This window comes from Molothrus ater, chromosome 2 (genome assembly GCF_012460135.2).
Source record: "Molothrus ater isolate BHLD 08-10-18 breed brown headed cowbird chromosome 2, BPBGC_Mater_1.1, whole genome shotgun sequence".
Classification (NCBI taxonomy): Eukaryota; Metazoa; Chordata; class Aves; order Passeriformes; family Icteridae; genus Molothrus; species Molothrus ater.
Window position 1 is genome coordinate 78859296 of NC_050479.2, and position 17976 is coordinate 78877271.

At 49.1% G+C, this 17976-nt stretch overlaps 1 protein-coding gene across 1 annotated transcript; it reads right to left on the reverse strand.

Moving 5' to 3' along the window:
• Positions 1–3846: 3846 nt before the first annotated feature.
• Positions 3847–14397, reverse strand: ENDOD1 (endonuclease domain containing 1). The gene is made up of 2 exons (XM_036390565.2): positions 13644–14397; positions 3847–7914 (listed from the first exon to the last, which is right to left on the reverse strand). The coding sequence occupies exons 1-2, from the start codon at positions 13935–13937 to the stop codon at positions 6781–6783; spliced, it is 1428 nt and encodes a 475-aa protein (XP_036246458.1). The 5' UTR covers positions 13938–14397; the 3' UTR covers positions 3847–6780.
• Between the last annotated feature and the right edge of the window lie 3579 nt (positions 14398–17976).

Consider the following 17976-nt stretch of genomic DNA (forward strand, 5'->3'; position numbering starts at 1 on the left):
GATTGCTAACCCCTAGGCTTTTCTTTCTTTTTTTTCGTGATGAAAAAACAAAACAACAAAAATACATTTTTTGTGAAAAACAGGAACAGGAATGGTTCCATTGGAGGCTTCATTACCAGCTCTAATTAGTGGACCTGAGGGCAAATCCCCACAACCACAGAGGTCCAAAGCCTCAGTGCCGTGTCCACAGAGGCCCCAGCAGTGCCAGCAGGACACGTTGTGGGAATGTGCTCAGTGTTGAACACCTGCATCTATTCACAGGTGGAAATGGGTGATGGAGATGGAGAAAGAATGAGATTCTGAATAAACCCCTCAGAGAAATAAAGAACAGGGACCAGGTTCCCAGATAGATCCTACACCACCGAGCCTCCCTTGGGTTGGGAATGGGGGCATGATCTGAAGTATTACAGGATCTGGGAATGAACAAAATTATCTTTCATCACTGGAGCCTGAGCCTGTTCACTTGTCTTTGATCACACATGAATGTTGATTGTAGCCAGGAGCAGATCGGTCTCTTCTCCCAGGTAGCAAGTGACAGGACAAGAGAAATGGCCCCAGGTTGCACCACGGGAAGTTTAGTTTGGAGATTAGGAAAAATTTGTTTAATAAAAGAATGGTCAGGCATTGGAGCAGACTGCTTAGGGAATTGTGAATCACCACCTTGGAAGAGTTCAAGGAACATGTGGATGTGGCACTTGGAGACACAGTTTAGGGGTGCATTTGGTAGTGCTGTGTAGGACTCGATGATCTTAGAGGTCTCTGCCAACCTTAATGATTCTGTCTGAGTAGTCATCCTCATCTGCTGTGGTGATGAGCCTCAGATTTGCACCCCTCTGACACCAGGACAGTCACTGTTACCATTCCAGCCTCTTCTGCAGCCATGGGCTCTGTGCCCTCACAGATCCCTGGGAAGGCAGCCCCTTGCCCTACATCAGACACTCATCTCATTTTTGTAGGTGTAGGGGTGTTTTCAAATGCAGGCTGTCACATCCAGTGCAAAGGTGTATTTCCTGCAGATGCCTGAGGTTGAGGGATGAACTCATCCAACCCACAAATGCACATGTTTTCCATGAACTCAAAAAAATTGGGCCAAGTTCTTTGGGAGCTGGTTTCATTCCACACAGGTCAGGCCAAGATGTGTGGTTGAGGTGAACACTGTGGTTAATCCCATCTGTTTCAACAGGGCCACACATAACCCCCCACCACCACCCAAATGTGGCTGCAAGCACTGCAGGTCATGTCCAGCAGCACTCAGGAGGCATCAGGCCCTGATATTAGTCCTACCTGCATGGAAGGATTTATTAACCCCTTCCAAGGGGCTGTGGGAAACACCATCCCACCCGTACCATCATCTGGGTGAACCATGTCAATGGACACCTCCAAGGTCTTCAAGGGTGATGGGACAAGCCCCATCAGCCCCCAGTCCCAGCCAAGCTTCACTGGTCCCAGCTTCAGGCATCCAGCTGAAGGGCCCAAGTGAAAGCCATGTGACACATTTATACTGAACACAGGGACCCCTGTGCCTGCAGAGAAGAAATTTTAAATGGCTACATTTAGATGGCCTAAATCCAGAAAGTGATGTATCCATGAGTCTATTGTATCATCCCTCTGGAGCTGCTTCACTCACATCAGCAGCTGGTCGGCGTCGGATCAAGCAGAGACCATTTCTCAGCCCTTACTGTTCACTGTTTAGCTGCTGGCCTTTTGGTTTCACAGAGTCATGGAATGCTTGGGTTGGAAGGGACCTTTAAGGGCCACATAGCTCACTGGGACGTCTTCAACCACATCGGGTTGCTCAGAGTCCCATCCAGCCTAATCTTGAATGTTTCCAGGGCTGTGGCACCTACTACCTCTCTGGACAACATGTACCAGGGTTTTACTCATGGTAATTTACCTTCATTTAAAAGGAATTTTCTTCCTTTTATTTAGTCTGATGTTCTTCTCCCATATATCCTCCCCTGCTCACCAGCACACCTGCTGCAGCTCCTGGCATTGGTCCATAACCATCTCCTACCAGCAGGTACTGGGGATTTGGAAAAGTCACACAGTGACATCTGCTCCAGATGTCCATTCTCCACCATGTTAAATTAGATTAAAACATCAACTTATTAATAAAGATGATACTGCAGAAGAATTTGAAGCCTGTGCTTCAGTTTTGCAGGCAGCTTTGCTGCTGGCTTAGTAGAAAATGGCTTCTACCTCCCAGGAACACTGTCACAATTTCAGTATTTCTGGAAAGGAGACAGGGTTTTTTCACCCTTACAAATGGAATAAAATCACACATGTGCTAAGATGGGCCATGGCTGAAGGATATGCCTCTGAGACAGAAAGAGCCACGTTCACATGCCAAACCTGCTGTTAGGCAGGAGTGGGTGCTGAATGTCAACATCCAAACTGCTAATCCAGACCCTGGGCTGCTCTTGGATGTTTCCTGTCCTTGTTCCAACCTGGACTTGAAAACTATTTTCCACTAAAAATGGTAAATTGCCATGAAAAGAACCCTGTATGATAAATCACCCCATTCTGACAGAATATAATTCCTTGGAGATGTTCCAACCAGCTGTAACACTAACACCATTGGAAAGTCTTTAGGCGTTTCTGCCTGGCTGGAAACACCAGTTGTGTGGAAATCAATAACAGATGTTACCCAGTGTGAGATCCACCAAAGTGAGTCCAAGAGCCCAGGAGTCTGTGCAGCAAAGAGAAATCATCCCATGCCAAACGCACAGTATTGCAACCTCACTAATACACACACACCCTGGACACACCTCACACTCCTTGCTCCCAGACAATCCCTCCTGGCCAAACGAGTTACACTGGTATTTATTATCCAATACCTGTTCCATTTTCTGGCACTGGCTACACTGGAGAGATAACCTGTGAGCAAGCATGGCTCAGTTCCCTGCTGAACAGGAGCAGCTCCCTGACCAGAGGGAGGGACAGAGCTGCTGATGGAGCTCCATGCAAGGTGAGCAGCTTCAAAACGTGTACTGGTAGCAGAGGTGTGACCCAGAGGGCCTGAGGGGCTGTCCTGCAGGGCTACTGAGTCCCTCTGCCTTTATGGGTGCCCAGCCCCAAGGTGGATACAGCAGAGACAAGGGGCATCTCAAGGTGCAGAGACCCCTGTGTCAAAGCTCAGAGTGATCTGGTTAAGGCAGGGACACCTTCCACTAGACCATGTTGATCAAAGCCCCATCCAACCTGCCAACTTGACCTTGACCATTTCCAGTGATGAGGCATCCACAGCTTCTCCAGGCAACCTGTACCAGTGCCTCACCAGTCCCTGCAGACTTGAGACAGATACACTCAGCTGCAGGGGTTCATCTGCCCAAAGAGAGGTACCTGCAAAACGGAGGTGCCAGCATCTGGTTTACTCATCACAGGACCTCCATACCTTCAGTGGAACATAATTACCCCTGTTAGAGAAGGTAAGGAAGTTGTGACAAAGTCAGTCCAGGGACCAGCACTGCACAAGAGGAGTTTCTCCCTGTGAGCTAAGAACTGTGCTGCTGTGCTGTGATTTCTGTATGAAACTGGCTATCATGCTGCACTCCAGGTGCATCTCACTGCATCTCACAAGAATAAAACAATCCCCTCTCCTGGCACACACACAGTCATACTGCCTGCAACACCTCAGCTTTTACCTACTTATTCTGTAGCTTAATTAATTGAATCTTAGAGCGCTTTGAGAGAGGAAAGGTGTTTAAAAAGCACAAAAGAGCCATTAATATCAGATGTCAAGCTGTTACAAGGAAAAACTGTGTTGCTGCTGTTTTCTTGATTAGTCAGGACACCCTAGGTTGTTATCTCATTTGCATTTCTGTGACAAAAAATGATACCAGCCCCTCTTAGGAAAAGTCACTTTATTTTGTTGAAGCCATACGTTTCCAAGGATAGAGTAAAGCTCAGGAGCCATAAATCGTGCCTAAATAAGAAGAATCTCAAACAGTGTTTTTTTGCAGGATGTTGCTTGTTCTGTGATAATTGCTTGATGTTCAAGGCAGACTTCCCACTGCCTGCTCAGACATGCAGCACAGAAGAGAAATGCCCCATGCCAGTTACTGTTCTTAGCATTTGAAATCTGAGCATGTTAAGACAATTTTAATAATACTGTTGCACCTCTGCCCAAATCCTATAGAGCTGCAGCGCCCTGGATTTCAAGGACAGCTCACTTGCTGCCAGAAGTCATGGCTGCAGCAGAGACATGCTGGCCTGAGCTAGGTGGGGTACCAGTGATGGTGGCAAACTGACAGTGCAGGCCTCCTGAGGTGCCTCAGCTCTGCTGCTTATCAGCACACGAGCCCCATGTCACTGTGACCGCAGAGCTGCCCTGGAGATGCTGGTGGACCTGGGATACAGGGGCTGCTGGGCTCGGGTGTAGGGAAGAGCCCCAGGAAGTGCATGGCTGGCTGCTGTGCAGTGCCATGCAGCTAAAATGGGCCAGAAACAAGGTCACACAGAAGGTGCAAGAAGCTGTGGGGGGCAGCTACCCCTTCTCCCCAATGCTTGGGCTGCAGTTGAGAGCTGCCACCTTCACACCTGCCTTCAGAGGCTGCTGGGGATCCTGTCACCCCACCCTAGCATCCCCTGGGGCTTGAGCTGGCTTCTTTCCTACCTTGACAGCTGCCACGTAGCCCTTGAGGAGTACCAGGATTAAGACAGGGTCTCATGAGGGAGTGGGAAATCAGCTCCACATCTGTCTTGACAGCAGACCAGGCATGTTGAGTGGGCAGACATGCAAAGTTCAGTTTGGAGAGCATCCACTGGCTGCTCTCTGCCTGTTAGGAGCTGTGACTTTGCCCCTCGCACCCAACATTCCTATAGCAAAATGTCACTGACTTTACCCAACTGCAACCCATACTGGCATCCAAAAGCTGTTTTTCCTTTTGAACAAAGCCAGCTCTGCTTGCAGCCTCTCTTTCTCCATGAAACAGCAGTGGCCCATGAAGGGCGAGGCAAGGAGTCATCCTCTCTTTCCACTCATGCCACTGTTTCCCCACTTCATCACCATTGTTGGCAGCCCCAGCTTTGCCATTTGCATCACTGCTGAACAGGGTGCCACCTGGCCAGGGTGTGCTGGGCTGGGATGTGCACACACATCTGGTTGCATTGAACACAGCCCCTGAGCTAAAGAAACAACTCTGTCCCATCATGAACCAGCCAAATCTCCTTTTCCCTCTGAATCCATCCACGTCAGCTCAGCCTTGCTGCACAATGCAGAGAGGCAAAGCTGTCATGTTAGTAACTGAGTTCTCTTCAACCCAGGACAGGCCACCACCAACACAGCACTACTGGGATGGCAGCACCAGCTTGCTCACTCCTGGGACTCATTATGGGATGCTACAGTAGGTCAGGGGTCCACACCAAGCTGGCGCTGGAGGGAGAGACACAGATGGGTGTGAAAGGAAGGAACCATGTATGTAGGACTCCCAAACACCTCGTGGAGTCCCACCAAAGTAAATGCTGCTGAGACAGGAAGCCTCCCTCCTGCAGGCAACTGCACCAAGAGATCCAAAGCCCCTTGCTGAGCCCCAGGGAAGGGCAGCACTCCTGTGCCCTTCTCCAGCAGTGGCAGATGTCTCTATGACCCTCATCTGGCTGCAAACACTTGCTGGTCCCCTGCAAAGCCCTGACATGTGCCCCAGCTCCAATTTCACAGATGTTGGGGGACATGACTCATGCTGGCAGAGGGAAGAAGGGGTGAAGAGTGAGCAGAGAGGATGTGCAGTGCAGAAGAGGAGTTGGTTCTGCCTCTGACATTAAAGTATCTCTTTGTGTGTGGATCTTCACCCAGCAAAACAAGTGCTGCAGCCCAGGATCCCTCCTGCCTCTCCTCCCACCTGATAGTCCATAGTCCCCTGTGTGCTTCAGGAGCAGTCAGCTCTCAAGGGAGACAAGGCAGTTTGTTTGCAACAGATTTGAATCCAAAAGTGTGGCTCCCAGATCTGCTGGGAATTGAAGCAGACACGAGGGCTTCAGGGCTAAGGTATTAGTGGGTTTAGACCTTCAGAGAACACCACATCTTGAAGATTCAGGGCTCAGACCATCAGTGGTCACCAGACAGCAAGGAAGGGTTGGGGGAAAACAACCTTGGTATGGCTAAGGAAAAATGCTTTCCCACCATGCAAAAAAAATGGGAAGTGGGTCCTTCCTTGCAGCAAGATCCATGCAATTTTAGATTGGAAAGGCCTGAAGACTATGAGATATACCCAGCTGCATCCCCTCCACCAGTGGGACACCAGAGAAATGAGCAATGCAGTCAATAGCAGGACCTTGCCCCATGCCACTCTGCTCCCTGCTGTTTCCCACCCCAAGTCCTTGCACTCTTGCCTCCCTCTCCTTTCATCAAGTCCCAGTAACCCTCTGTAACTCATGTCCTCCCTAACCACCACCACCTGCTCCTTGGAAGGGCTGGGCTTCTGCAGAGCTTACTGCCACTGCATAAGTCTCAGTGTCATCATAGCCAGAAGAAATTACCTCATACCACATCTAGTGTGCATTTCCCAGAGGAAGCCTCTTGACACCTGCAAATCACAGAAACTTTGTGGCCTGCACCGATAAAACCCGAACATTTTACAGCAGACAGAACTCTAGTTACAGTGGTGGCGGCCCCGAGTGACATCGCCTTGGCCCTCCTTGTTATTCCCCAGTCAGTTCATTATTATTAATGTCACTACAATAAATACCAGAATGAAATTGACAGCGTTTGGCCACGTATCTTAAAGCATTGCCCCACTCCTCCTTTATTCCATGTATCTGCAGCCTTGGTTTCTGTTCCTCTCAGTCCCCAGAAGAGCCTTTAGGCACAAACCGTTTGAGGATGTGCCAAGCCAGGTAATGAAAGCCATGCAGAACCGCGGCCGTGGCATCGATGACCAGCGAGAAGGTGCCCACGATCCCAGTGGCCATGTCCTGAAGGACAGAGGGAATGGCACAGATGGAGTGGTAAGGGAAAGCAGCAAGGTGAAGGACGAATCCCACGGGGATGCTCAGGATCCTGTAGGTGAGGGACATCACATCTTGAACAATTTGCAGGAAGCCCAGGAAGATGTTGACGATGACCCTCCCAACATCATAGGGGATGCTGATGAGCACCATGCTGATGGCTTTAAGGTAGGACACCATCCCATTCCACAGGCTGCAGACTCCACCCAGAATTGTGCCAACAACTCGCTTTACAACAAGCCACAGAAAATAAAACACAAATTTCACCAGTTCCACAAAGATGTAGATGAGGAGTTCCAGAAGTTTGATGAAAGGGGTAGCAATGATGCCAGCCACTCTTCTCACCAAGCCATTCTCTTTGGTCTCCTGGTCGTTATTTGTTCCTACTTGCTCTCCAGAGCGGATCTGACTGACAGCTTGCAATACTGCTTCTCTTTTCTTCTGGCTTTGTTTGTCTTTCCCACAGTTGCCCTTGAACAAGTGAACTCCTGGTAGAAGCTGCTTCTCCAGCTCTCTCACTGTGAGGTCTGCCAAGCTGTTTTCATCATTGGTTTTTTTTACTAGTCCCAAGGACCATCCCTCTGAAGCATCACAGCAGGCTGCCAGCCAGAGGCTCTCTGGCACCGACACCTTGCCTTTAACTTGGACACGGGAAGGAACTGCACCTGCAAGGAGATATAGATGATCCATCTTGGAACAGTGAGGGATCAGAGCTTGCTCTACTACCTTCCCAATGTCTCTGTGCCAGCTTTTGCTCAGAGCTGGGCTCAGAGGGACAGCATTCGTGAGTGTGTAAGTGGCCATCTGGAAATCCTTCTCATTGAGAAAACTGGGATTGAGAAGGCCTCTCTCATAGCCAGAGCCCACGTAGTCTGAGGTCAGGGCTTGATTTGCACCAAGGTTGGCCACAGTGCCACCAATATCAGCTTCATGCACCATTTCATGCAAGTCATTTTCTGGATCATCTATCTGAAAGAGTAGAGAGAAACATTACTGCATGCAATTCACCTTCCTAGAAAACAATGTGTAAAATGAGCCCTCACATGTACTTTTCATTAGCACTATTAGTACATGCTGTGCCTTGGATTATATCCTGCATCCTCTCATTACCTTCCTTGAAGTACTTCAGAGGAGTGTATTCTCTACTCAGCTTCTCTGACAAACACATTGGGTTAGGCTCCAAAGGATATTTGCAGCTCTCAGCCTGGTATACAGCACAGCACAGACTTAAAAGTCTCACCAGGCACCACATACCAAGCCTTGACTTGTAATTTGTCCTAGAAGAGATTTTTAACACCAATAGATGGCTAGATTTAGGGTCATGTTTTCACCTCCTACTTTGGTGGTACCTGCAGTTCACTTAAGAACTTAACCATGGTTTAACTTAAGCCCCTCTGAACTATCAAATCCAAGTCATGGGGAAAGAAAAAAAAAAAACCAAACAAAAAACAAAAACCAAGCAAGCCATGGTGTATAAGATGTCTAGAGAAGGCATTTACCTTTCACTGCTTATTGTCTAAGAAGCAAGAATGAAACCAGACATCATGTCAGATGACCTGAGCTACCCCACCTTGAACAGGAGACACAGCAGTGAGCTCCTAGAGCTGTTGCAGGGCTGGTCATCAGTAACCTGATCCTCACATCATTAACAGTCTGAACCTCATCCTTAATGACCACCTGGCATAACATGGGTGAGGGTGCCATCACCCAAGGCCCTCGATGGAATCTGTGCTACCTGCTTGTGTCTGTGGCTCCCGTGCAGTGGAGCCAGAGGTAGCAATTACTGCAGTGGGAATTTGTCCTGGAGCCATGCACGAGGGAAGGGAGCGGGCAGGGGAGGTAAAGAGCAGTGGGAGGAGAAGCACTAAATGTCAGGGTGTGTTCAGGTCCTTCTCAGGTGACCACAGCTCTGTCTGATCCATAGTCATTCCTACTGACACTGCCTGCAGCCGCTCCAGAGGGCTGTGCCAAATTGTCATTTTGTCCCTCAAATTAGAGGGTGAACATGTTGCTAGAAGTTCAGGGGTAGCAGATGATCTCTGGCAGTCACTGCCTTCTGTAGTCTCTGTTTCAGAGGGTGCGGCCCTCAGGTCCCCGCACTGTGCTGGCCCAATTAAACCTTCTGCCTTTGCCCCTGGCCCATAAATTGTTTACTGCACTATATAATATGCACTTTGGAGACACCTATGACAGACAGCTCATAGTCTACCTTGAATCACTGCCAGGTCATCCATCCTTGTCTCCTGACCACCCTGTAGTGCACTTGGACAGATACCCAACTATGTCCTTGCAACCTTACATAGCGTTTGCATCCTCTTAATGGCACATCACCTCCTCACAGCTCTGCACAAGCCTGTCAGGGTGAAAGGGCCAGTGTCAGCAACTGTCCATCACCCTTGCCTGGGAGCTGAGCTCTGGCTGGCCTCCTGCACCAGCCAAACCCCTGCAGTCAAGGCGCAGGGCTCCCTCTGCTCCAAGCCTGGTCACAGTGCCAAGCCTGGCCATTGCAGAAGGCTGCATTACCCCGCCTCCTGCTAAGGAGGTTTCTTGCTTTTTTTTTGAAGTATCTGGTGCTTATTGCTTCAGGAGGGATGATCATGGTGAGTCCCATGTGCTGATACACAAGTCACAGCTTTTTCCAAATGCACCACTTAAAAAGACTTATTCTGCACTTTTGCTGCCTTATTCTGCTCCTCTTGCTCAGTGACCCCAAACAACAGGCTGCAGCTGGCTGATGAGGCCAGACATTTTGCATTCCACAAAATCACTGTCTCTTCCTGCCCCCCCTTCCCTTGCCATTCTCCCCTTCTGATGAGGCGACGGTGTGCCATGGGACAAGGGATGCACCCAGTGTGTTTAATAGCATGGAAGAGGTGAGGGGGATTGGGCATAGATGTGAGGCTGTGTCCGGGAACTGTCCTCAGTGCTATGACCCTTTGGAGTTTGACACCCTCTCAGAGACACTCATCCCATCTCACTCCCATGGTGAGTGCTGCCAATCTACAAGGACACAGACCTAAAATGGATCAGCTCTGCCTCCTGGCAGGAATTACCAACCTACACGAAGCAAAACAAACTCTCCCTATGAGTTGCTGCATGCAAACCTTGAGGATCCTATCAAGAAAATATGTCCCTGGTTACCTGTCCAGTTGCAGGCCTTTGCACTTACCATCAAGATTGTATGGGTGCAATTAAAAAAGAATATGACAAAAATGCAACTGTATGCTGCTCATGTGTCAGGCTCTGACATCACCTAATTATGCTTATAATAATTCCTATTATGGTTTGTCATAACTAATGTGTACCTGAGGTTTCCATGCCTCCTCCAGCTCAATCCCAAAGGCAGGCTGTCTCAGCACTGCATCTAATCTGCATTGCAAGATACCCCTCCTCCCTGCTTCAAAAAGCTTCTGGCTTGTGTCACCCCAAAACATACCTGTGTTCATGGAGTCAGCCATGAAGCCACCTGTCCAAACAACCTGGAAGAGCTCAGGGCAAAATCTAAGCAGACAGGTAAACTCCCTATCATAGAATGGGGGTTTAAAAACAACTAATGTGCCTGCAGCCTGTATGGATGTTAGCACATAACAATATTGATGGGTGTCACTAAGTGGAGGGTGCAGTTTGACAGAAGGGAGGGAGGCAGAGGGGGATTAAAAGTATGGCAACACACAGTTATTAGGGCAGGCAGCTTCCATTGAGTTTGGTCATTTGACAAGGCAGGACACTGCCACCCCCCACCTTCCCCACCCTGCTATGTAGGATCCCTGAACTTCAGCTTCCCTGTCCCACCACTACTTCCTCAGACACCTTTGCACCTTTGATTGAAGTGGAAATGTTTGATCAACCTTAGCTGGGATTCATACCTCAGGGAAGAGGCACACTGAGCCTTACACTGAAGTTTCTGCAGTAGGACGTTCACCAGCGGCTCTAGAAGTGCCTGTTCTCTTGACTCTACCAAGAGAGATTGCAGGAGCAGCTCAGAGGTAACTGCACTATAGCTGGGCAAGAATCTCACCTTGGTTGTCTGCGTGGCAGTAGCCATTAACCAAATGAAAACACAAGGTAATTCATCCAGCCCCTCATAAATTAGGATGGAAAAAGCAACTCCGGAGTTTTCTGTCTCTCTCTAAGCTACAGAAAGAATCAAACAGAGATTTCCAGACAACCAAAATGGAGTGAGGTAAAAGACATCTGAGTGACTTGCTCACAACCCCCAGGAAATCTGTGGCAGAGCAGGTTTTCAGACCTGTGCCTGGGGGAGTCCCATCAGTACCCTGCTCATCAGCCTACCCTTCCTGCTCTTTAATTTTTCACTAATTGCTGAATTAATTCATTGTTTCCAGCTGCCAATCTGCGGTGGGTGGCACTGACATTCCTCACACTTCTCACCCAATTACTGCCTCTGTGCTACATTTGGCATTTGTTTCTCTGGCAGACATTCCTGAGGAGGGAGTGAGATGGTGCCCTCACCGCTTACATCATTATCCCGAAAAAAAAGCATATGACAACTTTGAGGCCCTCACTGGAGTGCTGAGCGTGTTTGTATAGTGATTTCTTTCCGTTTGCTGTGTGTCTGCATCTCCATGAGCAAGCACATGCCACTGTGCAGCTGAGCCAGCCCCTACCCAGCTATGCCTGTCTTGGCAAGGAGATTACCCAGAAAATCGGTGATATGAGCTCACTGGGCTGTGCTGCAGAGCAGGTGCTGCTAAGGGCTCCCTTCAGCAGCCAGCTGACCCTAGCCTTGGTAGAACACACACAATGGGTGTGAAAGCTCTTCCCCACTCTCTCCTCCAAGTGGCAGTGTCTGAGAGGGCTGTATGCACTTATTTCTTGAGTTATAGGAATTTTTCATATTCTTGATTTCTCCCATTACATATTCTTCTGCAGCTTTGGTTTGTGGGTTTTTTTTTGTTTTTTTTTTGTTTTTTTGTTTTTTTTTGTCCTAGTACTTCTCTGTCTCAGTCAGAGGTTACTCCAGGGAAATGCAGAGTTCCTAACTCCTGCCTCTGAGACATCTGCATTTCACTTCTGGATGAAGGAGACCCATTAGTGTCAACTAAGAGCTACTGTCAACCTGTGAGGCTGCTCTGGAGAAGCCAGATCAAATGCAGCACCTGCCCTGTTATTTCTGAGGCCACAGAAGGTTTTGGTGACAGGACACACACCGTTTGGGGCTCTGGAGTGCTGGCAGAAACCAAGACAAGATGAGGGGTCAAAAGGATGGAGCAGGAAGGGCAGAGAAGCCAGCTCAAGGGAGGTCCAGGGGAACCAAAGTTACAGGGTGATGGGGGGGAGCTGGCCACTGTTCCGCGGCAGGAACAGCTCCTGAGCCTACCTAGGAAGGTTGGGAGAGCTGGACCACAAGAAGCAGGAGGAGATATGGGGGCTAGGGGTGATGAAGGGTGTCACTGGCCAAGGCAAATGGGAAAGGATCTCATCTCTGCTGCTTTACCTTGCTGCCTCCATGGCACTGACCAAAGATTCTGCCAGCCTAGGTCCCCTTTGCACTTTAAAAATTTGCCACCCTTCCACAACTCTGTAATGACAGATTCTGCAAAAAGTTTCCTCTGTTTTAAAAGGGCAAGCTCCCACAGCTTACCTGTGAAGTGGAAGGAGCTCAGATCAAAAGGCCTTTAGAAACTCCTGCAACTCAAAACCCAGCCCAGAGAGCCAGAAGACAGTCCAGGCTAAGATAACCATTTAATATCTCCTGTCTTCAATGCCTGTGGCCTCGTGGCCTTAGTATCTCATCACCACACATGAGAGAAATAAGCATAGCATTCTCCTGGCAGAGGGGTGAGCTTCACCCCACTGGATTGTGGCAACATCCAGTAGCTGAGGGCCACACTCCCAACACACTGCTCTGACACTGCAGCCATTCCTGCCCTAACAAAGCACATTGCACCCTGATAATCTCTCCTGAGCTCAACAGATGGTGTAGCCTGATGTTGCTACAATATTCGTCATTATCACTGCTGAAAAATCTAAAACATGAGGGGGGGGAGGGAGAAGAGTTGAAGTTTTCTTACAGCACCACCAGTTTTTAAAGGATTTCCATTAAATCGAACAGCCTGAAGGCCTTGCTTAAACATGCTTAGTGACAGGGAAGACAAAAGTAATTGAGGCTCTGGAAAAGTTCATTTTATACTGCATATTTCTGACCCGACTGAAACCTGCACGCCCCACAACACAGCAGCTCATTTTCCTACCTCAGTCTGCAACACTGGGACACACTGAAAAGCTGCAGCATCAACTTGGTGAACCACAAATGGATGCTTTATCTCTGCTCAGTGAAGCTAAAGAGTCCCTATCAACACTGTGATCATACTGGCATCAGAACAAACTTGAACTTGACACTGCGATGCTTAACCCACCAGCAGCTCTCCCTGCCCTCAAGAGCTGGCTGGGCAGGACAAACACATCACTGGTGTCAGAGAGGGCTTTCCTCTCCCCTGGCACTGCACTTTCATGCAGCAGCCTCTCCGTTTTCATTACAAGCTCCCTGGGACAAGAAACTATTTGTTTGCTCAGTTCCAAGCACAAAAATAAGTTCTGCTCATGCTAAATTCATACCAACAGAAGTTCAACAAGCAGAGCTCCTGCCTCCTCTGCCAAATTCTAGTCCCAGCTTCACCCCAGAGGAAACGTTCTCCAGGAAGAGTCACTTTTCAGCAAAGGAAAAGCTGCCTTACCTGCGGTTCAACCAGCCAGTTCTCCTCCTCACTTTGAGCTGGCTTTGTAAACTTAAAAGCTGAATAAAGAGGGATTTTGTCCTTAGTACTGTAGAGGGTTGCAAAGCGTGGCTCTTTGTTGTACTGCTGACAGATTTTCACGTGGAACGGCTCCGTAAATCCTTCGGGTGGGACTTGTCCAGAGAAGAACACGTTACACTCGGCAAAACCAGTTTCATCCTTTCTAACAACTCTGCCCTGGGAAAAGCCTGGGAAAACCGAGATGCAAAGCAAGAATACAATTGACGTCTTCATGGTGCACTCCCTGGAGCCGAGGGAAGCGCCGTGTGCCTCCGCTGGGTACGGCAGGGGACCTGCGCTCAGAGTCCATGCAGCAGCCAGGCCAGGAGGCGTCTGGAATCCGGGTGTAGCGTGCGAGGCGAATGAAATCCGAAACCGCGGCCGGTCCCTGCGGGCGGCAGCGCGTTCTGCAGGCGGCGCGTTGGGGCACGGAACGCGCGCGAGGTGCTCTGACACACGCTGCGGACGGACGGACGGACGGACGGCGGCTGCCCGCGGGAGGGGATGCCCGGCAACCCGCAATCATCGGGGCTCTCGGGCGACGCGAGCAGCAGGAGGGACGCCCGGGGCGGCGGCAGGGCTGGAGCTGAGCAGCGGCACCGGCTGTCCAGGCTGGGGGTGTGGTGTGCTGCATTGCAGCAGTCCCCGGCAGGAATTTTGGCTGACACAGCCAGAAATGTTCCTGAGGCTGTCAGAGGGGATGCTGCAAAGTCAGATTCCACCACCCCAAAGAAGGTATTAGCTGTCCTCTCTCCGGCTGTGAGCCTGGACAAAGGAGAGGGAGAGATAGAAGAGAGGTGGCAACACTGGAGCTGCTGGGAGCCCCCTTTGTCCCTTTTTGGGGTGTCTGTCGTCACTATTGCTGCCAGCCAAATGCTGCTTAGATACTTGGGAAAGGCATTCAGCTCCCATCTCTCCTGGCGCTGTATGGGGAATTCAAAACCCTCCAGCATCACCTCATCTTGAGAGACCCTCTCTCAGAAGAGATTAAGAACAGGCAGAAGGCTGAGGACCCTCAGATCACGTACCCCTAATCAGCATCCACCACAGAACGTTTTGGCCAAACCTATGGAACTGGCAAAAAAAAAGGAAATGAAGCTGCTCCCCTGAGTTTATGTTCAGCAGAGTAACCATCCACCCAATAAACCGCTGCCTATGATACCTTGGCTACTGCTGGGTAAAAGCAGTATTCCTTCAGTGACTGGGAAAATTAATGTTTTCAAAATAGTGGAGACGGAAAGGAGATTACAGAGCAGTACCTTGGAGTCAAGAAAAGGTAGCATTTTCCCACCCAAGAAGTGAGATGTCATAAGCTGTGTTGCCAACAATTTTTAAAAATCCTTGATCCCAATAGGGCACAAGTCCCTTTTATAATACAATTTCCAAGCAAAAAAAAACTCCCAAGTGCTATCATCCGACAAGAGCTTTGAAGACAAGGTAGGATTATGTCCATACTGAAAATGATGAAGTGGAACAGTGAGTGGTTAAAGGTGGTGAGCCTGCCCAAGGGCAGAGAAGGAGTCTGTGAAAGGCTAAAAATAGACCACACTGTATGACTATCATTCCTCTACTCAGGGATGACTTCTGGAAGTATCAAGACAAGGAAATACGTCAACGCTTCTTGGTGTGGTGATATCAGCTAAGGGAGACAGAGGCAGGCTGGACAGGCTGGGGAACAACAGGAAATGTAGTAAATGGGCTTGGGTTTGGTCCAGGCAGATGACTGGTCACCCAGCCCTACCAGAAAGAGTTAGTCATGTTCAGGAAAGGTGATGGAAAGGAAAGAACAGACATAAAATTTCATTTTCCTGGATGTAAAAAGGCTCCTGGAAAATCAAGAACTGAAGCTGAACCTTTGCTGTTAGGTGCTTTGCTGATCCCAGACTTGCAATCACCTGGGCAGCAGAAGAAAATATTTTCATAAGCCTGGTAAGCTCTACTACCAGGCAAAGCTAGGTCAGACAATGAATTTGAACACCCCACTTCAAGGCTGACATGCATTACCTCAGGATGGGCATGGTCCCAATCCAATGAAAAAGCAGCATGAGGTGCCTGAAGATGTGCATGACAGCAGGCACTAGCACACTGAACAGATCAATGATTTCCACCAGGAAACATCCTGCCTCTGTCCTGCACCTGTGAATCAACCCCTTGCCTCAAAGCAGCAACTCTGACTCATCAGATGTACAGCCCCAAGTTGTCTTCTGAGCCGGAAGGGTTTTTATGGGCTTTTGAGAAACTCTGAGGAGTTCTTTCCTTTCAGGGTGTGAGGCTGGGGTCTGTCTGCCAATTCAGATCTGCATTTACCAGCAAACAGATACACCTGACTCATCCTGAAGAGCAGGAGCTTCAGGTTCTCACCTCCCATGAGGAGCATCAGTTGAAAGCCAGCATGGAGTTCCACTCCTCTGCTCCCAGTTCGATTTTCTGTCCAAACAAGGTGCCTGTCCAGTTTCTATCTCATTTAAGATAGCTGTTGTGACCCTTGAACACAGAGCTGTGTATTTTTTTCTCTTGCTAACATCACTATTACTACAGAGACTCGTGCCGTCATTGTGCTGTGGCACTCATCATGCTGAAAAGATAAAGACAAAAGGACTGCCCTGCCCCAGGAAGGTTACATTCTCAGCCAAGGGACCATAGACAGAGGGCTCACAGTGAGATGGAGTTGGCCAGAGGTTTTGATGACCTGGTGCTGCAGTAGCTTATCTGCTATCAGACACTTTGATAGGCATTACAGGGAGTGATGCCTATAAGCTGTGATAGTGAGCGATGCCTATAGGAGCTGATGCCAAAAGGACTATTAAGATCAGATTCAAAACAGCCCTAAGGCTGTTGATGTGAGCAGAAGAGCTTTGGCAAACTACACATTGGGTTGGCAATGGGCAGTGTGAGCTGGTGGTGTCAGCAGTGTGGCCCTGGGACCTGGGGCTGCCTTCTCCAAACCCATCAAGGAGTGACAGTGCAATAAGCTGAGCAGTGTCAACAGTGCAGGCAAGAACCTGATGTTTCATGTGATGGAGCAGAGGGAACCCAGGGAGGATGCAGAGTGATGTGGCCAAAGGGATACATGAGAAAAGTGATCATAGAATCACAGAGTATCTCCAGTTGGAAGGGACACACATCAAGTGCAACTCCTGGCCCTGCACAGGACGCCCCAAGAGTCACACCATGTGCCTGAGAGCATTGTCCAAACACTTACTGAACTCTGTCAGGCTTGGGGCTGTGGCCCCGTTCCCTGGGGAGCCTGTTCCAGTGCCCAACCACCCTCTGGGTGAAGAACCTTTTCCTGATATCCAACCTAAACCTCCCCTGACACAGCTTCAGGCCAATCCCTTGGGTCTTGTCATTGGTCACCACAGAGAAAAGGTCAGTGCCTGCCCCTCCTCTTCCCCTCATGAGGAAGCTGATCACTCAGTGGCAGGCAGAGGTTGTGGGAGAGAAGAGAGACTGTAGACAACAAACTGTATAGACACAGAGTTTGCAAGGCATGACAGAGGTAAAGCGTGTTGGGGAAAATTAAGAGAGGCTGGAGGGGAGAAGGGAAGAAAAGAGGTAAGGATCCAAAAAATGGCATTGACCAGCAGGAAAAGGAAGATATTGGGCAAAAATTAGAGTGGAGGAGGATCTGCATTCCTGAAAATCTAGGGTGCTAAGAAAAGGTGAAGAAGGAAAACAAATGGAAATAGGTGTGAGGAAACCCAGGAGGCAGGTTGTGACAGGTCAAGTGAGATGATGAGAGAAATCTGAGGAAAGTCTCTTGTGATAAGAAAATGAAGAGAAAATATGAGGAGGAACAGGGGGAAAGGAAAATTAAAAGTTTACATCCATCTTCATTGACCTGCCATAGATGAGCAGTGTTCCTGTTCTCCAAGGGTCAAGAGCAGGACCAAGAACAAGCATCAAGAACAATGTCTCAAAAGGAAGAATAACAAACAAACAAAAACAAACATGAAAAGCATGTCAGCATCCAAACTCTCTAGCCATTAAGAAGCTGCCAGGCTTGTCTGTCTGCTTTCCCACACTGCTTCTCCAGCCCTGTCTCTGTTCACACGACTGACACTGGATTTGCTACAAATAGAAAATCTGTCCCCTCACATGCTTGACCCCTCTACCCTAGCTTTTCAAAACATTCTTGACTCCAAATATTTTTCCAGGCTGGATCTCCAGTCTCCTATCATGGCCTCTGTGAGACTCAAGTGCTGTATATGACTATCTCTTTCTCCTGAGAAGAAGAGGAAGAAGACAGTGTCTCCAAGGGTGAGCAGTCTCA